This window comes from Chiloscyllium plagiosum, unplaced genomic scaffold (genome assembly GCF_037043375.1).
Source record: "Chiloscyllium plagiosum isolate Xiang-an unplaced genomic scaffold, Cpla_swu_hap1 HiC_scaffold_17, whole genome shotgun sequence".
In the NCBI taxonomy this organism is placed as follows: Eukaryota; Metazoa; Chordata; class Chondrichthyes; order Orectolobiformes; family Hemiscylliidae; genus Chiloscyllium; species Chiloscyllium plagiosum.
The window spans coordinates 68,708,741-68,732,231 of NW_028270155.1; the positions used below are offsets into that span (position 1 = coordinate 68,708,741).

The window sequence follows — 23,491 nt, forward strand, 5'->3', positions numbered from 1 at the left end:
CCAAAACCTGGTAAGCCAGACCAGTATAGACTGGTTCAAGACTTAAGAGCTATCAACGCTATTGTGCAACCTCTTCATGCCCTGGTCCCAAATCCAGCTCATATACTAGCCTAGGTACCATCAGACGCGAAATATTTTGCTGCTGTTGACCAGCAAAATGCTTTTTTTCCTCTCTGCCTCTTCATGAAGACAGTCGGTACCATTCGTGTTTAGTCTTTGCACTTTTGAGGTTATCATGAACGATTCACCTTCTCAACTTTTTGCCTTTGCCTGAAGTGTGGAGATACTCAGGTGAAAACTCCCATCACCTATCTCTCTCTAATGAGAGAGCAACCCTGTGGTCTGGTAGACTATGGCGACTTGTTGCTCTGTCTGACCTTCCCCTCAGATGCTGAAAATTCAATGCTTTGCAAAGAATTTCATTTATTCCTTTATGCCCCTATCTCAATGAATTTCAGGCAGAACTTGGGGTGACGATGGCTTTATGGTTAGTACAGCTGCCTCACAGTGGCAGGGACTCTCGTTCGATTCCAACGTTTTGTAACTGTCTGTGTGGAGTCTGCATGTTCTCCCCGTGTCAGTTTGGCTTTCTGCTAGCTTACCCGGTTTCTTTCCCACAATCCAAGGACGTGCAAATTCAGTCGATTGGCTATGCTAAACTGCCAATATTGTTGGGGAATGTCTAGGTTAGCTGCATTAGCAAAGGGAAATGCAGAGTAAAACACAGTTTGGACAGAGGGATAGGTCTGAATGGGATGCTGTTCATAGGGTTGGTGTGGACTTGTTAGCCTGAATGGCCTGTTTCCATATTGTGGGGATTGTATGAAATGATGTTTAACTCTGGGGCAGGAGTCTCCATGCTGCTCCCATGACTCTTTCACCCATTTCCAAGTGTCCCCTCTACCTGGTTCTCTCCACTCCCTCTTTTATCTTGATCTCTTTATTGAGAATGGCCAACTGGACAATGAATACTTAATTTATCAGCTTCTCTAAAATAATTTAACTTTGCATTCCTTTGAATTTACTGCACTTCATTCTCTCTGTTCTAACCTTGAATTCATTATCCTATTTGCTGATAAGAATTGTGGTATTCCCATCTGGCTGGAATATGTGAGCACCAACTTTCAGACACATCCTCTTATCTGACCCTGGTTCATGGTTCCACAGAGGTCCCACAGAACATCAAGCTGTCATTTTTGGGATGGTTGTTAACCTCATCTTCTCTAGTTATCTACCCTCCACAGTTCAGGATGAAAACCGTAACTATTGGAGGGTGACGGGATTCAGTATTGTTGCCACAAATGTGCACCATATATATTAATGGCTTAGATGTGGAAAGTAAATGTTCGACAGCCAGGTACGCTGATAACACAAAAACAGTTGGGAAGACAAGCCATTAGGATGACACAGAATTTGCAGAAGAATATAAACATGATTGGGCAATAATTTGAAAAATGTGAAGTTATTCACTCTGCCGACATGTATAGAAGAGCTGAATATTATATAAGTGGACAAAGACTGAAAAAAACCTATGGAACAAAGAGATTTTTGAGAGCTTGTTGATGAATCACACATACACACACACACACAAACTAGGATTTGAGTTGAAAAGTTAGTGTGGAAGGCAAATAGAATGTTACTCTTTATTTCAAAGAAATGGAGTAGATATGTAGGGAGATCTGCTAAAACTATACAAGGCACTAATCAGACCATAACCGGATTTCTGTGAACAAATTTATTCCTATTATCTAAGGAAAGATATACAGGCATTGGAGGTAGTCGAGTAAAGGTTCACTAGGTTGATACCAGGTATGGAGGAATTGTCTTCTGAATACAAGTCGAGTAGGTTGAACTTAGAGTGAGAGGCAATCTTATTGAAATATAGAAGATTCTTCTGGGATCTAGCAAGTTAGATCTTGAAACGATGTTTGCCCATGTGGGAAAGTCCAGGTAGAGTGTACAATCTAAGAATCAGAGGTTGCACATTTAGGACAAAGATATGAAGGAATTTCTTCTAACCGTAGTGAATCTGTGGAATTCCTTCCCACAGAGAGCTATAAAAGCTAGGTCTTTAGTGATATTCAGACCTGAGGTAGATATATATTTTTAAATGGGAAATAGAATCAAGGATTATGGCGAAAAGGCAGGAAAGTGAAGATGAAGATCATTACATCAGCCATGACCTCAACTGAAAGTGAAGCAGACTTGACGTACCGAATGACCCACTTCTGCTCCAGTTTGTACTGGGCATATGTTTTATGAGTTTCACTCTGAGTATCCTCACAGTGTACGCTTTCATCTCTTTACCACGCCTCCCCCCCCCCTCTCTCTCTCTCTCTCTCTCTCTCTCTGTCTCTCTCTCTCTTTCTCTCTCTCTCACACCCACTCCTAAGTCGTCATCATCATAATAAGATTCTAATTTTGCAGCCCTGTTCAATTCCAAAGAAGAGGCAAGCTGGACTTATAACATTATCAGCGTTTCTCTCTCCACACAGGCTGCCAGACGTGCCGAGTATGTTTCATGATTTGACAAGTGTTGATCAGATCATTCCATGGCCGTCACTTCTCTTGAATTTTTTTCTGTTGTCAGATTATGAGCAATCTCTTGTGTTCAGTGGTTAACCACCATGGCAGTTACACTGCCCCAATATAATCTATGTTATATCTAGTCAGATTTCATTCTGAGATCAGCTTTGTTCTGTATTACAATCAACTGTGATAAAAGCAAATTGTGGGTTATCCGGGACAGACTTCTATTGAATTTAAAAGGGATCGTTGAACATTGCAAGAGGTGTTTTTAAGTTTATTGCACAATTTGGAATTTCAAGACGGTTGTGACTGATGTAAAAACTTTTCTGAGATTTGAAAAATGCATTTGACGATTATTTGAAATCTTTGAGAGTCCACCAAGAGAACGAACTATGAAGTTGGAAGTCGAAAATGAAAGTTGAATCTTGTAAAGTTGAGATGCTTAAAGATTTTACTCAACAATTAGAAATAAATGGAGGGAAATCTGACATTGGTATGTCACCGTTGAATTAAAATGCAGTTGGAATTATAAAAGAAGAAAAAGAAATGAAAGAGCAATGGAAAGCATGAGAACGAAGGAGAAAAAAATGAAAAAAAAAACAAATATGATAATTTTAACTGGATAGCGGAAAGGGAAAAAATACAAAGAGGAATGGACATTTAATACTATATATTGACAATATTTAATCGGCAGAATTACAAAATATGCCTTTGATACAGAAAAGTTTAGTCTAATTGAGGAAAGAATATGCATTAGCTCAAAAGAAGATTGTTAATCCATTGAAAGATTTGATTTAGATAGCAATCCGTTTTAGTTCCTAAATTTACAGAACATGGAGTGGAAAGATATTTCATTTAATTTGGAAAAGTAGCTTTGAGGTTGAAGAAATTTGGACCCAAATGTCACAGAATATTTCAATAGGTACCATGATAAATGTGAATGCCAGTTTGCTAGAAGAACAAACAGTATAGCATGAAATTGCAAGAAAAAAAACTCTAAATGTATATGGCCCTCAATGTATTAATGCATATGTCTTGTAATAAGAAACCAGATTAGTCAGGAATTTGTGAAATTGTTAGGAAAAAAAAGTAATTGGGATTGGTGCAGTATCTCACTGAAGATAGAGAGAACACTTTGAGAGCTCAAAGACAATCATACAAATGGCATTCAATAATCATATTGCAACATTACCTAGATGAGTATCAAATATCAAAGATGTGAGAACAGAATTTCTGACAGATTCCTATGATATTGCACACAGACATTTACTTGTGGGGTATAGGTCAAACGTAAATCAACAAGGAAACTGGAATAGAATATCTATCTTAGTTTTAAAAGTGATTAGCTTTCGGAAATAAACAGAGGAATTCCAAATAGTACAGGAAAAGGCTAGAATCCAAAAGTGATTAAAAAAACAAATAACATGCCTTCATTGCAATAAGATAGGACATACTATAGCTGAAACAAGAGACCAGTTGCAAAAATAAAAGCCCAAGGAATCCTTCGAAGAGACAGCTATATGGAAAGGAAATGCCTATTAAAGCTGCAGCAGTAGTGCAAGTGAAGCATGTTGCATAGCATTCTATTAGGAAGAAACAGATAACTCAGACAATTTATGAAAATTTTTATTTGATACTTTAACACAAAAACATATTATTGGATGTTCTGGACAGTTCATTTCAAAGGGAAAGGTACATCCTTGCTCTTCTTATAAAGGAGCCATAGCAATAAAGATAATGAGAGACAATGTTTGGTTAATGAAGGGAAGAAATAATTGGATTTATACACAGAGCGTAGAATCTCATTCTAATATATTGATATGGCTTAGAATATGAAAAAAAACATTAATCAGAGCATTTTGGCTAATCCATATTGAAAGAACTGGTTTCAATTGAGTCAATGACATGACTATTCGAAGAGACCACACTGATTACATTTTGGGAAGTATAAATTGAAATGAAGTTGGATTGCAATACAATTGAAATACCTGGAGGAGTTCGCAACTTAAAGGTTAAGAAGAATGGAAGTAAAAGCTCCTATACAATTCCTCATTCCTCAAACAAAATTGAATTCTTGAGCTTTTTGTGAATCTATGATTTTCAATGAGCATTTGTGCCGAACATCAGCATGATAGCTGTAACTTTAGCAGAATTCTCCAAAGGTGGGGAAAAATGAAATGGTCAGCAACGTGCAGATCATTATTTGAGAAGCTGAAGGGAGTGTTAACAAATGACTTTGCACCTCCCCGTGATTTTGCAAAGCATTTTAGAATCAATTTGAAAAGTAATGTCTTTGCAATTGGTGCAGTCTTATGACAAGGTGGTGAATTTTGCAATACAGAAGACTGTGGGACTCTTTCAAACAAAGAGAAAACACGATTAGAAGAAATGCTCAACATTGGAAAAGTAAACTTTGCGATTATCGTTGACTTTATTTTAGCATTTTGAAGACAATGTTCACCATGGTTGCAAAGAAGCACTCATATGTACTGACAGTATTCTGTTAGCTTGTGTAAAGAAATTTATGACCTGAAATTCAAAGTCGTTCAGATGGAGCTTATTGATTCAACTCTAACTATATTGATGGAAGAGAAACCATATTGGAAAATGCATTGTCAAGAATGTGATCGTGGTGAAATAGTTTAAGAATTTGGGAAGTAAATGAAAATACATTGCTTAAATCCTGTGTAAGGAATGAGTGAGGGTGAATGAATGTCATTTGATTATGTTGCTTTGTGTTTGTGCTATGTGACCTCACCTATTCTTTATGTGTAGAGGTAAGAGCCAGACAGTTTTCTTGTTTAGCGTAAGATACTGGAAGTTGGACTACTATAAATGAAATACCAGGAAGGTTTTGCAACTTGTAAAATGAGCAATGTATTCTTTTGAGCTGTGGAATACAGTGATGTGTATCAAAGCAGAGAGGGGAGAATTCAAGGTTGCGTGACAGCAAGAGACGGTTTGCTGTGAATATTGATACAACATATTTATTCAAATCCTCTGCCATTTCCTGGTCCCTTATTATTCTTTCCACAGGCCTCATTCTCTAAGGGACCTATATTATCCTTGCCTTCTCTCTTCTTTTTATATTTAAAGAAGCTCTTGCTGACCATCTTTTTTGTTAGACATGTTTCAGAAGATTTTACCTAAGTCTGGAACGATGACCCCTTGCTGTTAGTTGACATGTTAACTCATGTCTGTTCATTGAAACATTAATGTTTTGTTTCAGGCACCTTATGACTACTTATGACTGACGGTAAAAAAAATATTTAATTCAGACGATGGTAAATGTTTGGACTTCTCGAATCTTTAAGACTCACAGCTGACTCATTGAGAATGCTCACCACAGTAATCTATAGCACTCTGGATGCAAATGTCACAAGGGATATTGATATATTGCAGCAAGATGGTAGTGAGGTAGCTGTCAGACATGAAATAAATGAATGACAAATTGGGCTCGGCAGGTTTGATGGACAACCCCTATCCATTGTATCAATGTCCCTTAGTGCTAGGTATGACTTCAAGTCTGCATAGCTTTCCACAAGTTCCTATTGACTTCAGTGTTAGTATTTGGAAATATAGATTGTAACAATTGTAAAAGGAGACAAAATTCAAAGCTTTTTGTTTTTTTGATGCAACAAGGATACAAGGAAGATCCTTGACAAAGTGAGCTGCCACAGCCCTCTACATTAGAGAATTTCAAATATTTATCATCCTCTGAATTAGGAAACCCTTGTTTCCCTCAGTTATAAGTAGCCAACCCCTCAAACAAAGCATTAATGTTTCAATTAATAGGCATGAGTTATCATATCAAGCATTCATACAGTATGAGAAGAAGAGGCAGACGTTCTGAGAGCTCATTGATGCCACACTCAATGAAATAATGCCTCGATGTCAAGACAGCCATTCTCATATCAAAACCTGAGTTCAGCTCTTTTGCCTATGCTCAGTCTGAAACCCCAATGAGTTCTGGAGTTGAGGAATCCTGGCTGATCATAAGCTGGACATGAATAAGTCATAATGTCATCGAGTCATAGAGATGTCCAGCACAGAAACAGGTCCAACTCGTCCATGACGACCAGATATCCCAACCCAATCTAATCCCACTCACCAGCACCCGGCCCACGTCCCTCCAACCCTTCCTATTCATATGCCCATCTAGATGCCTTTTAAATGTTGCAATTGTACTCGCCTCCAACTCTTCCTCTGGCAGCTCATTCCATACACATACCACTCTCTGCATGAAAGAAGTTTCCCTCAGGTCTCTTTTTTTATCTCCCCTCGCACCCTAAACTTATGCCCTGTAGTTTTGGACTCGCTCATCCCAAGGAAAACATTTTGTCTATTTATCCTGTCCATGCCCCTCATGATTTTATAAACCTCTATATGGTCACCCCTCAGCCTCTGACACTCCAGGGAAAATAGCCCAAGCCTATTCAACCTCTCCCCAGAACTCAAATCCTCTAACCTTGGCAACATTCTTGTAAATCTTTTCTGAACCTTTTCAAGTTTCACAACATCGTTCCGATAGGAAGCAAACAAGAATTGCATGCAATATTCCAAAAGTGGCCAAACCAATGTCCTGAACAGCCGCAACATGACCTCCCATCTCCTTTACTCAATACTGTTGACCAATGAAAGAAAGCATACCAAACGCCTTCTTCACTATCCTATCTACCTGCGACTCTACTTTCAATGAGCTATAAATCTGCACTCCAAGGTATCTTTGTTCAGCAACACTCCCTAGGACCTTACCACTAAGTGTATAAGTCCTGCTAATATTTGCTTTCCCAAAATGCAGCCCCTTGCATTTATCTGAATTAAACTCCATCTGCCACTTCTCAGCCCATTGGCACATCGGATCATGATCCAATTGTAAACTGAAGGATCCTTCTTCGCTGTCCACTACACCTCCAATTTTGGTGTGATCTGCAAACTTACTAACTATACCTCTTATGCTCGCATGCAAATCATTTATATAAATGATGAAAAATAGTGGACCCAGCACCGATCTTTGTGGCACTCCATTGGTCACAGGCCTCCAGTCTGAAAAACAACACTTCTCCATCACCCTCTGTCTTCTTCCTCAGAGCCATTTCTGTATCCAAATGGCTAATTTTCCCTGTATTCCATGAGATCTAACCTCACTAACTAGTCTCCCATGGGGAACCTTGTCGAATGCCTTACTGAAGTCTATATAGATCATGTCCACTGCTCTGCCCTCATAAACCCTCTGTTACTTTTTCAAGAAACTCAATCAAGTTTGTAAGACATGATTTCCCACGCACAAAACCATGTTGACTATCCCTGAGCAGTCCTTGCCTTTCCAAATACATGTACATCCTGTCCCTCAGGATTCCCACCAACAACTTCCTCACCACTGACGTTAGGCTCAGTGGTCTATAGTTCCCTGGCTTGTCCTTCCCACTCTTCTTAAACAGTGGCACCACGTTAGCCAACCTCCAGTCTTCTGGCACCTCGCCTGTGACTATTGATGATACAAATATCTGAGCAAGGGGCCCAACAATCTCTTCCCTAGCTTCCCACAGAGTTACCAAGTTCTAGGGTACCACTGATTAGGTCCTGGGGTTTTATCTACTTTTATAGGTGTGAAGACATCCAGTTCTTCCTCCTCTGTAATATGAGCAATTTGCAAGATGTCACCATCTATTTCCCTACATTCTATAACGTCCAATATCTTTTCCACAGTCAACACTGATGTAAAATACTCATTTAGTATCTCCCTCATCTCCTGAGGCTCCACATAAAGTCCACCTTGCTGATCTTTGAGGGGCCTATTCTTTCCCGTTACCTTTTTGTCCTTAATGTATTTATTAAACCCTTTGTATTCTCCTTAACTCTATTTGCCCTCCTGACTTCCCTTTTAAGAATATTCTTATTGCCTTTATACTCTTCGAAGGATTCAGTCAATCTATCTTGTCTATACCTGACATATGATTGCTTCTTTTTCTGAACGAAACCTTCGTTTGCTTTAGTCATCCAGCATTCCCTCCACCTACCAACCTTTCCTTTCACCCGAACAGGAATATACTGTCTCTGGACTTTCACTATCTAATTTCTGAGGGCTTCCCATTTTCCAGCCGTCCCTTTACCGGTGAACATCTGCCCCCAGTCAGCTTTTGAAAGTTCTTGCCCAATACCATCAAAATTACCCTATCTCCAATTTAGAATTTCAAATTTTACATCTGGCCTATCCTTTTCCATCACTATTTTAAAAGTGATCGTATTATGGTCACTGGCCCCGAAGTACTCTCTCACTGACACCTCAGTCACCTGCCCTGCCTTATTTCCCAAGAGTAGAAGTTTTGCACTTTCTCCAGTAGGTACATCCACATATTGAATGAGAAATTTTTCTTCTACTCACTTAAAAAAAATCCTCTCCATCTAAAGCCTTAACACTATTGCAGTTCCAGTCTATGTTTAGAAAGTTAATATTCCCCACGATAATAACCCTAATATTCTTACAGATAACTGAAATCTCCTTACAAATTTGTTTCTCAATTGCTCTCTGACTATTACGGGGGCCTATAATACAATCCCAATAAGGTGATCATCCCTTTCTTAGTTCTCAGTTCCTGCCAAATACCTTCCCTGGATGTATTTCCGGGAATATCCTCCCTCAGTACATCTGTAATGCTATCCCTTATCAAAAACGCCACTCCCCTACCTCTCTTGCTTCCCTTTTTGTCCTTACTGTAACATTTATATCTTGGAACATTAAGCTGCCAGTCCTATCAATCCCTGAGCCACGATTTTCTAATTGCTTTGATATCTCAGTCCAATGTTCCTAACCATGCCCTGAGTTCATTTTGCCTTCCCTGTAAGGCCTCTTGTATTGAAATCAATGCAGTTTAGTTTATCAGACCTACCTTGTTCTCTGCTTTGTCCCTACCTGTCCTAACAATTGGACTCGCTTCCTTTCTCAACTGTACCAGTCTCTGATTAATCTCTTTCCTTACTGTCTCACAGGATACCATCCATCCCTCACCTTAATAGTTTAAATCCTCCTTAGCAGCTCTAGCAAATCTCCCTGTCAGGATATTAATCCCTTTCCAATTCAGTTACAATCTGTCTTTCTTGTAAGGTCACTTCTACCCCTGAAAAGGTTTAATGATCCAAAAATGTGAATTCTTCTCCCAAACACCAGCCCTCAGCCATGCATTATTCTGCTCTGCCCTCCTATTCCTACCGTCACTACCTCGCAGCACCGAAAATAATCCAGATATTACTACTTTTGAGGATCTCCTTTTTAAATTCCTGCTTAATGCTTTATATTCTCCTTTCAGAATGTCATCCTTTTCCCTTTCTATGTCATTGTTTTCAATGTGTACAATGACCTCCTGCTGGTCCTTCTGCCTTCTGCGTTCTGCACTCTCTCTGAGGCATTCTTGATCCTGGTACCAGGGAGGCAACACTGCATTCTGATTTTTCGTTGCTGGCCACAGAAATTTCTGTCTGTGTCTCGGACTAGAGAATCCCCTAACACAGTTGATCTCTTGGAAACTGATGTACTCCTCATTTCATTAGAGCCAGTCTTGATACCAGAAACTTGGCTGTCCATGCTACAATTCCCCTGAGAATCAGCCCCTACATTTTCCAAAACAGCATACCTGTTTGAAATGGGCATAGCTACAGAAAACTCGTGCATGCCTGCTTACCTCTCTTACCTTTCCTGGAGTTAACTCATCTATGTGACTGTATCGGCAACTTTTCTCCCTTCCTATAACTGCCATCCATCACATCCCAATGCGACCATTCCTCATTGCCTCTAACTGTCTCTCCAACTGATCCATTCAATCTGATAGGATTCGCAAACAACAGCATTTATTGCAGAGCTAATCCTCAGTAACACGTAGACTCTCCCCAAAACTCCCATATCCGACAAGAAGAGCATATGACTGTACTAAAGGCCATTTTTGCTTCTTTCAATCTATCGACCCAGAAAATAGCATTGTCTTACTCCTTTACAAAACACTGCTCCGGCTAACCTAATACCTATGGTTTATATTTTGAAGTTTAATCAAGAGACATTTCTCAATAAAACATATAATCAAGAAAGAAACCACTCTACTCACTACTGCAGACTTACTGGAAGGCCACGCTTAAAATATTCACTTATCTGTTTCTGTGCCGTGACCTCTCCCAAACAGGTTCCTCCAAGATTAGTTGTGAATTTCACTGTTCCTTAATTCTTTCTTTCTTTCTCTCTGTCTCTCTCTCCTGCACTGATCTCACCATGTGCTCACTACCTTTGTATGTTCCTCTCCCTGTTAAAACTGCTGTTGTTTTGACTTTTATTCCTCCAAAGTTCCAAGACAATGCAACAGCATATGAAACAGTAACTGCTGCTCCTGGAATGCAAGGAAATCACCTCCAACACCTAAACTACCCCAAAAAGGAGCAGCCTGTTACAGCCAGAAATGTTTCCCATCCTCCATCTTGGATTACCCAGAATCCTTTAACATAAATCAAGAACCGTGGATGCTAAAAATCCAAACAAAGCATTACTTTCTGAAGAATCTCAACAAATCTGACAGCATCTGTGAAGAGAAGACAGAGTCAACGTTTCAAGTCTTTAGAAAGGATGATTAGACTATTGCTATATGAGTGATGTCTAATGGCAGTGCCATTATTTGTTGTCCAAACTGTCCAGAGTAGATTGGTGAATTAAGCAGCTTGAATCTCTCTTCCATTCTTTGGACAATTTATCCTCGACACCTTTTCTACATAACTTAAATCTTGGCCTTGAAAGATAATGAACCACTTCTTGGTCAAGATTGGCCTTTGTCTCCAACTGATGGTGCATAGTCACACAAACTGAAGAGGATTGAAAATGAGGTGCATATACTCTTCGCAAGAGACGTTTGATGATTTAAAACATAGTACTGTTGGAAGAATCACAGATTACATCAATTTGAGGAAGACATCCATTGTGATATTTCTGGTGACAAAGATAATTTCTCTATTCAACTTACATCCCAAAATGGAATTTAAAATAAGATTATTGCTCCACTGTTTGTACTTCGATATTGAGAAATCTGGTACATCTTAATTCTGTCCACCAATGTAGTTTTGAATTGCTTAGGATGAATAGAGTGCGGTATAACTTTATTGCTGGCAGACTCTGGGTGTCATTTGGAAACTGAGACTCCAGGTAGTCTTCATCAAAATAGATGACCGGATCATCATTGGATTCACAATGTCAAGTCCACATTCTCCCACAGATGCTCCCAGACCTGCTGCGTTTTGATAGCAGCTTCTGCTTTTGTAGCATATCTCCAGCACCCACAGTTCATTGTTTAATTTATTTGACTAGATTTGATGTAGGTATGTATTATTTTTACCAATTTGCGTTGAAAATGATGCATGCAATGCAATGTATATTGTCTGTTACAGCTTTTTGGTTTCCAGAGAGATGTGTATATTGATAGTGAGTAACAAAGTTTAGATTAGATTAGATTACTTACAGTGTAGCAAAGTTGGCAAGGAAATGCTAGAAAATGGAATTTCAATTGCACATACAGTGCAAAGCACTGCTTAAGTTTGGATTATGTGCAATGCAGCGAGGCATTAGGGTCACTGGTTGTAACTTTGACATGCCATAACAAGTCAAAATATATGGTACTGGAGGAGCAGGTGAGTCGACGCTTCAGAAATAAGTCCTTCATCAGGAATGTGGAGATGGTAGGGGGCTGAGAGATAAATATGGGGTGGGGGCTGGGCTGGAGGCAAGTTAGGTGGGATGGTGACAGGTGAATGCAGGTGAGAGGTAGTAGTAATAGGTCAGTGGGAGGGTGCAACAGAGACGTGGGAAGGAAGATAGGCATATAGGACACATCAAGAGTTTGGGGTCAAATTGGAGGGTTGGATCTGTAATGAGGTGGTGGGAGGAGAGATTTGGAAGCTGGTGAAATAAATGTTGATGCCATGTCTTTATAAGATTTAGAGGCAGAAGATGAGGTATTCTTCCTCCACTTGATTGGTGGCTTTGTTTTGGTGGTGGAAACCCAGGTTTTACATGTGCTTAGCGGACTGTGAAGGGAAGTTGAATTGTGTGGTCACAGGGTGGTAGGGTTGTTTGGTGGGTACGGACCAAAAATGTTCCCTGAACTGCTCCATGAGTTGGCATTCTGTTTCCTCAATGGAGAGAAGGCTGCATCGAGAGCAATGGTGAATGGGCAGGAAAATCTCCAACGAATGTGAAATGATCCTTTAGGTCCTTGGATAGAGGTGAGGGGGATGGCGTCGATGCAGGTTTTGCACTTCGTGCGGTGGCACAGGTTTGGCTGTTGCTGTTTTGAAAACGACAGGCATGAAACGCGAATGACGCAAAAATAACAGTTTTTGGACATGTTGCGCACTTGTGGATTCAGCGGAGTTCCTCCTGCCTACCTATCCAATGACCGAGAAGGTCGAGTAGGAGATCATGTTTAGCGAATGGTTGTTTTTCGCTGAGCAGGAACAAGTTCCCTAACGGAGCATAAATTTTAGTTGTGAAACAAACTGCATGCAAACTAAATGTTGATATAGAAGCGCACTAACAAGTGCACGTTTCAAAATTAGAAAACTTGTCCTGAACTTAGTTTTCAACTTGCGACAAGTTGGAAATGGTTTTGGAAACTTTGCTCTGGGCGTGGAAAGCTCCCGATGTGAGATTTGTTTTGCAATGGACTGGTCAGCAATTCTTCGATGTAACATTTCCCAGTAGATACAGATATTTCAAATAGTTGGTTCTTAGCCTGACTGCAATGAACGTCAATAATGATTGCAGCACGTTTTATGATATAAAACCAAATACTCCATAGTGCACCCAGTAGTATCATCCATCTTCCCAATATGTTTAAATTCTTGCTTTCTTTGCCACCTTTATGCCTGCATATAATGTAGAATTGTCTTGCAGTTTGGGTGTTGATGCTTTCTTGGAATCAGCTATTTGCAGGGTGGCATATGTCAGATTGTTACCTTCGCTTCCTTTCTTGGTCTGTGAAAGTAAAATTTAATATCACGCATTATCCCATCATTGACTCTTTGCTAAACGCGGTCAATTTTTTTAATAAAAAGACTTCAGGGGAATTTCCTTTCATCATTTGCCAACTTCAGATTGTAACAGAGTTTATCATTACTTTTTAACTGATTTCTCTCCACTCTGTAGCTCTGCAGTAAAAGTTCTTGTTATTCTGATTTAAACTTCTCATAAAATAAGGTAGAATATCAACATTGCCCATTAAAGAACCACGTTATTGCTTCAATTAAAATAGCAAACGAATGAAATGCCGGTGTATTAAATGTGTTTGGAATGCTGATATTGCAAAACATCACTTTCAACAACCAATTTCTGAGCCGTGACAGCCAATGTGATGTGCTTACCGATTGGGGAGACCTCAAGTTGCAATTTACTACCAGCTTTACCCCACTGTTGCTGATTTACCGAACTCTGGGACCCGGACGAATATGGTGAGCCTTGACCGAGATGGTCGGGCCCAGTACAGTATGGGTTAAGATTAGATTAGATTAGATTACTTACAGTGTGGAAACAGGCCCTTCGGCCCAACAAGTCCACACCGACCCGCCGAAGCGCAACCCACCCATACCCCTACATTTACCCCTTTAACCTAACACTACGGGCAATTTAGCATGGCCAATTCACCTGACCCGCACATTTTTGGATTGTGGGAGGAAACCGGAGCACCCGGAGGAAACCCACGCAGACACGGGGAGAACGTGCAAACTCCACACAGTCAGTCGCCTGAGTCGGGAATTGAACCCGGGTCTCTGGCGCTGTGAGGCAGCAGTGCTAACCACTGTGCCACCGTGCCGCCCACAATAAGAATTACCTCAGACCTTTCGATTCCTACAGTTTAGATTAGGACCAAACGTCATTGAACGTCTTTTAAAAATGGTAAAGCTTCACTTGATTATAGACGGTAATCTTCTTTGTTTGTCTGGGATTCTTATTTGTCTTGGTGCTGGATTCGACAGGGTGGGCATAAGGAAGTTTGCTCTGAGTTCCGTATTTTGTCAGTAAAATCGGTATTTGCCACTCTTATCAGTTCAGGTGCTATCATTATTACTGCTAGTTCATAAAAGGAAACAAGGATAATTTTCATTGCATTCTCACGCAAAACTCACAGTAAGACCTAGCTGTCCGTTTGATATCTCCCCTGATTTCTATTTCCGACACAATCGGCAAAAGAGACATCGACATCGGTTTAATTTTGTCTTTTTTGTCATAGCATAACATGCAAACAAGGAATAAGAGCAAGGAACTAGGCCCTTCAATCCTGCTCCATCATTCAACAATGTCATGGCCGACTCTGTCAACGCTACATTCAGATTCCCCTCGATAATCTTTCATCCGCTCTATCATCGACAATTTATGTACCCCGCCCTAACACGTTTAATGTTTCCGCATTTAGTGCCATTTGAAGAAGGGATTTTCAAAGACTTACAACCCTACGACAGAAACGAAAAATCCTCACTTCTGTCTTAAATAGACAATCATTTACTTTTAAACTTGGACTTCTACTTTTAGATTCTCCCACAAAAGGAAAGATCCTTTCGGCATCCACCTTGCCAAATTTGTCAGGATTTTATATATTTCAATTAAGTCACCCCTAACTCTTCTAAACTCCAGAGGTATTGGCCTACCCAATGGTTTTTAGCTTTTGAACAGGAAGAGAGAAATTAAAATTAACATAGGTCCCGAAGAGAAGGAGGTGGGGAAAAATTCATGGGGAACAAGGAAATGGGAGAATACACTAGCAGAATTCTAAATCATTAAGTATCCAAGCGCAAAAGGAGAAGTGGAATTAAAGAAAATAACCCACTGGAGAGGATGCTTCAGGGAAACTAATGGGACATAAGACTAATATGTCCCTTGGACCTGATGCAGGACATTACACAATATCAAGGGAAGAAGATACAGTCGTGGATGCAGCAATAGTAATCTCCCAGAAATCCTTAGATTCTGAAAGAAAAACTCCCAGAGGAGTAAAACTTTTCCAAACCAACATCTTTATTTAAAAGGCAAGAAGACAAGAAATAGTTATAAATAGGCTAGTTAGCGAACGCTTGAGTCAATTATAAAAGATGCAGAGTATTTCAAAATACATAATATCATCAGTGTCAGCTTGCCTTCATGAAGGGGTAAACATGCCTGACAAATTGACTGCTTTTTATTGAGGGAAGAAGGAGGGCAGATGAAGCCGAAGCAGGAGATGCAATAATTTTGGATTTTCAGGAAACATTTGCGAAAGTAGCACAAACTAGGTTACTTTATCAGATTAAAAACCCATGGTGTTGCGGGAAGTACATTAACATAGATAGAGGATTGGCGAAGTAATAGAAGACTGAGAGTTGGGATACGGTGGTAGGGCATTTTCAGAATGGAAACCTGGAACTTCTGGTGAGACACAGGGATTAGTGCTGGGGTCACAAAGTTTCCAATTATATATATTTATATATATATTACATTTGGATGTAGCAAGTGCATGTACAATGGCCGAGTTTATGGTTAACATTAAAGTAGGCTGGATGATGAGAATTACACAAAAATCTTTAGAGGGATTTCGTCCGATTACGTGAATGGGCAAAGATTTGGCAGATGGGATATAGTGTGGGAAAATGTGAGATTTATACACTTTGGCCGAATGAATGGAGGGGCCAAATATTCTTTAAGTGCAGAAAGCCTGCAGAACTCTACGGAGCAGAGGAATTTTGGAGTCCCTATTCGTGAATCACAAAAAGCTAGCACGCATTTACAACAGGCAATAGAGAAGGCAAATGGAATGCTGGCCTTTATTTCAGTGAGAATGGAATATAAAAAGCAGGGATATTTGCCAAAACTATACGAGGCACAAGCTAGGCCATAGCTGAAATACTGTGAACAGTTTTCTTACCATTATCTCAGAAAAAGGTGTATTGGCATTGCAGGCAGTCCAGAGAAAGTTCACTGGGCTGGTATCAGATAAGAAGGAAGTCTCTTATGAAGACAGGTTAAGATGGCTTGGCCTGTACTCATTGGAATTTAGAAGAATGAGACCTGACTGAAACACACAATATTCTTAGGACAATTAACGAGGTAGATGTGGAGAGTTTGTTTCCCCATGTGAGAGTCTAAGACCAGAGGATATATTCTCAGAATAAGTGATTGCACCTTTAAAATAGAAGAAGGAATTTCTTCTCTCAGAGGTTAGGGAATCTATGAAAGTATTTATGATAGAAAGTTTGGATTATTAAGGTTGGGTTATTAAAAACATTCAAACTATTCATTTACTGACTAAAACTATATTTTAGGCTTGAATATAGATTTTTAGTCTGTAAAGAAATAAAATGTGAAAGGGAAGCGGCAGGGTTATGGAATAGAGGTTTGTCAGAGCAATTTTCAATTCCTTCGATGGTGGAGCAGACTGGATGGTCTAAATGGCTTAGCTCTCTTTTGTTATTTCATTCATAATTAGTGGACATCACTGGCCAGGCCAGCATTCATTCTTCATCCCTAACTGCACCGGAGGAAAGTTGAGAGTCAACCACATTGCTGGGACTCTGGATTGACAAGTAAGGCAAATCAGGTCAAGATAGCAGATTTCCTTCCCTGAAGACCGTGTCTTACGGTCATAAGATCACATAAGGGAATCTGTTCATTTCCGGTATTAGTCGAGTAAACCTTGCCTGAACTACTTTCAATGTCCTTCCATCAAAAGGTTGACCAGTGATGTAGAATTGCTCTTATCAATCCCTTGCATTAATGAAATAGGGAGCTGTTCTTCTGAAACCAATTCATGACAGTTTGCATGATTAAGATTTACTGAAATTAGCTTTGCATTCCAGATGTTTCGATTGAATTAATTTCTGTTAGCTGCCCTAGTGAAATTTAAACCGATGTCCCCATGCTACTAACCTTGGCAACTGGATATCTGCCGCTCGTTCTGTTTTATCAAGTCAAAAGTACAGCACCCCCTTCCCTTACTCTACAGTGTCTTTTTTTAAACGACTCCATTATCGCAATGACTAAGAGAAAGTGAGGACTGTAGATGCTGGAGGTCAGAGTCGAGAAGTGTGGCGGTGAAAAAGTACAGCAGGTCAACCCGCATTGGAGGCTCAGGAGTGAAGATGTTTGCCGAAACGTCAACTCTCCTGCTTCTGGGATGGTGCGTGACTTGCTGTGCTTTTCCAGCACTAAACTTTTCGACTCCACTATCATAATATTGATGTTGTATGGGAGTGACGTTGATATTTTATTCTTGACAATTCTGGCAGCATACCTGGGAATGGACAGTATTTTCTTCCGCGCGTCTGTGTTTGGAGAATCCTTTGTTGGCTTTCAATTTTACTGCAGCAGAGGCGGCATTTTCTTCAGCTGGTGCTTTTCTAAGCTAGAAAATAAGATATGAAATATCGAGAAAAGCGCATTTGATTTTACAGCCAGCCATCGCCAATTGGAACTGAACAATAGAATATTAACGTGCACACAGTAGTTAATCAAACAAGCTCGAAATTGCATTCTGTCAACTCTCAATGATTTGCATCTAATATCTCACCAATGTGGTGGGGAGTAATGTTCTAAATATGAAACCCAGAGCATTTAAGGCATTTATCTACAATTTAACATACAGCTGACGAAACATAGACATTAATTAATTCCTCGTTTATCTCTAGCTCTCTTCAACCTTGTTGTGGCCTCAGCAGTTTCCTTATTCCGTAATTAACCCAGTCTATTAGAAGATCAGACAGCGAAGCCTTTGGCTGTTCTCCTAATATTTCTGGAATCTTGCATTCTCTGACTGGCAACCAACAATTAGATTTCTGGCAAAAATTCTCCCCAAGCACGTCTACAGTCATTATTTCCTCTCCCTCAGAAACTACGAAACAGCCTGCCTCCAGCATTGCTAACCGAGGAATATAATGCAGAAAGACCTGAGATTTTATGTCCCACACTACTTTAGGAAGATGTCGTGGTTTCGAGAGGATATAACAGAGATTTACTAGAAGGGTCCTAGCGTTCAGGGATTTCAATGATGTTTAAAAGCCTGGACATGATGTTTTACTTAGATCAGTTACGTTTAAGGGGAGATTTAACTTTAATGTCTAACATGTTGATAAATTGTGATGGAATAAATTAAGATAAACAATTTTCATTGGCAGGATGTTTGAGATTTAGGCGACAAGATTCGTTTTCATTGGCAAATAATCTGGGGAGTATGACAGAGTGACAGGAAGAATTCGATAGGAACTTTCAAAAAGGGAACTGGATTGACCTGAAAAATGTAATAAACAGGAAAATAGCACGAGACCGGAACAAATTGACTTACTGCCTCATAGAGGCAGTAGAGGTGCTAGCTCTTCATCCCGGGCAATGTAAGTCTCTGTTCTGTGAAGTCAAAGTAATTTTGACTGAATGCAAAACTCATTGCTATCCTTTCCATGCACCCACCTCCTATTTGTTTGGAATATAATGGATATTGTCTCCTTACCGGTTGGCCATTTTGATTTGCTTCCACCGAATTTCTTCCTCTGCCTAAGAGAAAGCAAAGTAATATACCGTGAGTGACAGAATCATTCATTCAATGTCATGTCTTCGCTGCTAGAAACGTTTAATTTCTATATAAAGTTCAGAAATCTAGTTTGACAATGTTCAGCAGCACCAAGCTCATTATGCTGTGTTTTACCTGCTCACTGCTCTCATCGCGCTTTACCCAATGATGCAGAGTCAGTCTCTGCGTGACAGTGCAAGTGCAAGTCGACGTCTTATTTAATCGACAAAATTAGAATGTAAATAAAATCTGCGGATGTGCATATCTGGTTGTGAGTTCGAAAACGCCCACTTAACCTTAATACCAAATGCCAAAATCCACTTCGAAAAATGTTTCCTTCTCAGGAACTGGACCTCCACTGAACTATAATAGAGAACACTCAAAATTTCGATTGCAGCAGCATGGAGGTGAATAAACCGAGTGTATAGTTCGAATAAGAAAGTGAAATATTTCCTTTTCAAATCCGGTTAGATCCTCATATCCTCAATTTAATGCCAGGCCTTTGATTTCTCACCTGCTCTCTATCCTTTTTCACTGGGTCTGAGGAAATAAAAAGTATACAGTGAAATAAGAAAGATTCTTACCAGCTGATGCTTTCAATTTGAGTATCAAGAAAATGCTTATGATTAGTACCATCGCCAATGCCCCTCCTGCACCTCCAATAATCATCGGACGATTGAAATCTTCACCTACAGAATCAACACGTGATGGAAGTGAACATGTGTGGAACACAGGAGTGACATACACAGAGCATAATGCACAGGATGATAAGTTGCAAAGGTGTTTCTCAGGATAACCCAACTGTTAACCAAATTGTACCGTTTTAATTTTGTTGGGAAAATCTGTACAAGGTCCTTAATTCGCATCAGACCCAATGAATTGCAGCTCAGCTATGTATTTAATGGAGAAAACACATATAATGACTTAATGGTGTGAGAAACTTTATCTGCATAGGAACACTGTTTGCTATGAGTAAAGGAAGTTGTACTTGCTCATTCATAGAATCCTAGAAGAATCATAGAATCCCTATAGTGTGGAAACAGGTCATTTGGCTCAACAAGCCCACACCGATCCTCCGAAAAGTATTGCAGCCAGACCCTATTGCTCTCCATTTCCCCTGAATGATGCACGAAACCTACACATCCCTTAACGCTATGGGCAATTTAGTTTGGCCAATTCACCCAACTTGCCCATCTTTGGACTGGGGGAAGAAACTGAAGCACCCGGCGGAAACCTGCACAGACTCGGGGAGAATGTGCAAACTCCACAGTCGCCGGAGGCTGGAAGTGAAGCCAGTTTTTTGGTGAATCAACAGTGCGAACCATTGAGCCACCATGCTGCCATTTAGGATCTTCCCCACACCACATACCCCAGTCCCTATTAGATATATTTTCAATCTTACCTCGATCAAAGGTGTAGCTGACGCTGGTGGGCACCTTAAGACAAGCATGAGATACCAGACAGGTATAAACTACACCATTCTGCACAGGCTGTGCATCTTCCAATGAACTAGTAACCTCATAAAGCCCATCCATGGTCTTGTTTTTCACAGTCTCCATTCCGGTATGAATTTTGAAACCATCTCTTAACCAAGAGATTCCTAAATCCTCTGGGTAAAATGCAGTCGTTTTGCATTCGAATTTCAAATAGTTCTCTGAAATCTCTTCTACGGGAACGATTTTCTGGAGTTTCGGAGGAACTATAACAGAAAATCAAACCTTTTAAAATATTAATTTTCATTCTCTTTTTTTCACCCTTCACACTGACCCGGTTCGGCACCCCATGTAATACTGTTCCATTACTAATGTGACACCAGTTTTCCTTGTTATTCTGTTTGAAACTTGGTATTTGTACTTATTTTTAAAAATGCTCAGCAAAATGTTTGGATGATTTGCAAACGATGCACAACGAGCGTAAACATGGGTAGAAAAACTTTAATGAAATGCAGTTATCATAATCGTCGGGGTTTAGCTTTATGTAAGTGAATTTGGTTTGATGAACTTTTTTTGGAAGACATTCTACCTGGAGGTAACACACGAATTAGGAGCGGAAGTAGGACAGTCAATGGGTATCTCTCCATCCTGGAGGCTCCCTGCCTCCATTCCTGATGAAGGGCTTTTGCCCTCTCCAATCTAAACTTTGGTTTCCAGATCTGCAGTCCTCACTTTTGCCCAGCCAATGGGTAGTCAATTCAGCTATTTGAGCCTGATCCAACAGTTAATATGATCTTGTCTGAGTTCTTTCTGTTCCTGATTGACATTCCCGGTTTGGTCAGAAACCCTTTTTTGAAGTATCAATTCTACATTACTCAAGTGAACTTGTGTCCTCTCCATCTACAAGCGGTGTTTAGCTGATCTCCTGTCATAACTCCCATTGCATCGAAAGAATAAGTTACAAACACGAGCGCAAATGTTTTTCGGCATGTTTGCTGCTGCACTTCCTTCATTTTGCCTGCTATGCCTACATCAGAGAGTATCCATTTGGCGAACCGCCGAGGGCCAAACAGAGGCAATGGGCAACTTCACTGCCTTACACGCTTTAGGATTGTGGATAGAATCCAGCATTGAGGGCAACGTCAACACTTGCTGTCTCACTGAATCATGTGATTCATTTGTTAAAACAAGCATTGGCATTTCAAACATGTTAGTATTTGGAAAATGCGCACCCAAAACACTAAGTAATTCCACTCTTGAACTTACTCTGCCATTCACTTAGGTTATGGTTGAACTGTACCTCAACTCCATTTGTCCGGTTTTATTCTATTTCCTTAACCCCTGGATTAAATTTACTTGATGCCGATCTCCAAGTTTGAAGGATTTGCGACAGAATAGTTTGATCGGCAATTTGGGGTCAAAACATTATCTGTGTCTGTTGAATATTAATGGCTGTGGGTATGTTATCATTCACCTTAATTTGACTTGAATGCATATTGTCGATGCTGATTAGATGGTCTTTATTATCTTGTTTCAAAGCAAGAGCTGTTGGAGCTGTTAAAATTATTCTTATGAAAGATTATGACCTGAAATGTTAATTGTGTTTTTGATCAACAAGGAAGTTCAAAGGTATCAGAGCGGAAAGGAAAATGCAGTTGAGACCATAATCAGATCAGCCATAATGTTGATGAGTGGCTGAGTACACTCAAGGGATGAATGGTCTACTCTTGCTTCTAATTCTTATGATCGTATTACCTATGTAGATGTTCAGACATGTTTCAAATAATTTCTGTTCATATTTCAACTTTTCAAAATCTGTAGTAGATTGTTTTGTTTTCTTTTTGATTCTATTGTCACAGTTTAGTACCGTTATTTTGGTTAGAAGTAAACCTTTCTTCAGAAACGTTCTGAAGAAGGATCGTTGAATGCTAAACGTTTGCGCACACAGATGCTGCCAGACCTGCTGAGTTTTTCCAGCAATTTCTAGTTTTGTTTCAGATTTCCAGGATGCATTTTTTTTATTTTATCTTACTGCATGAATTAATTTCATCCTAAAATTTGAACAGTTATCCCATTTCATTATCTTGACGCAAAATCAACTGCTTCTGCACCAAAAAGGCACTCATTGAATTAATAACACTGCGCAATGTCATGATCACAATGAGCAGTGGAATTGATCTTGAGAAATGGTGTAAGACGTACGAAAGCTCATCAACAGCCGTTGTACAGCGAGGTCATTGCTACAATGTGAAGCAAATACGCTGTAACCGAGTTTTCTCTCATGATTAAAGCTCAGATCACATGAATTGCATAAAACAGCTGAAGAGTTGTTTGTCCTGGGTGCAGTGCCACTTACCGCACACTGTCAGCAATGAGCCGCTTTCTGCTCCATGGGTGGCTTGCTGATGCTTTATTTTACAATGATACATTCCAGAGTCTGCAAAAGTGACGTTGAGAATATGAAGCGAGCCTCTTCCTTTCTGGACATGAAAACGCTTTCTGTTGTCTGGTTCCAGAAACGATTCCTCGTTGTGTCTCCACCAAAATATTTCAGGAACATGTTCAAATATTGGAAATGTGCAGAACATGGAAACATTGTCACCTCTGGCCGCCTCTAAGAGTTTGGGAAACTGATGTACTTTGCTCGAAGTTACTTTAGTGACGACTGAAAAAAAAAGTAAAACCATGATACTAGCTGTAGACAGCTGACATGAAATAACATCGGGAGGAGTAAAATATGCAAACAATTGAGAACAATCGCACGCATTAAATTGGAGAAGCAAGACAAAAAAAATTTGCAATTCATGGAAGCTGTAAATATGAAATAAAATCTAGGTTACTCTCAAAGGGAAATTCGTAACATATAGGAGTACCTGGCCAAGCCATACGCAGAAGAGCCATGAACAGAACCGCTGCTCTGACCAACATTTTGCAAATGGAATATAAGAGTGGTCTCCTTGATGTAAACACGGGCCG

General features: G+C 39.9%; 1 gene segment (V, D, J or C); it reads right to left on the reverse strand.

Annotated features, from left to right (window-relative positions):
- LOC122558631 (Ig heavy chain C region, secreted form-like) overlaps nt 1-23,491 on the reverse strand; it is a 129,599-nt gene that overhangs the window by 38,202 nt on the left and 67,906 nt on the right. The window contains 2 exon segments of the C gene segment in view: nt 20,485-20,781; nt 22,872-23,180. Coding sequence covers nt 20,485-20,781; nt 22,872-23,180 — 606 coding nt within the window.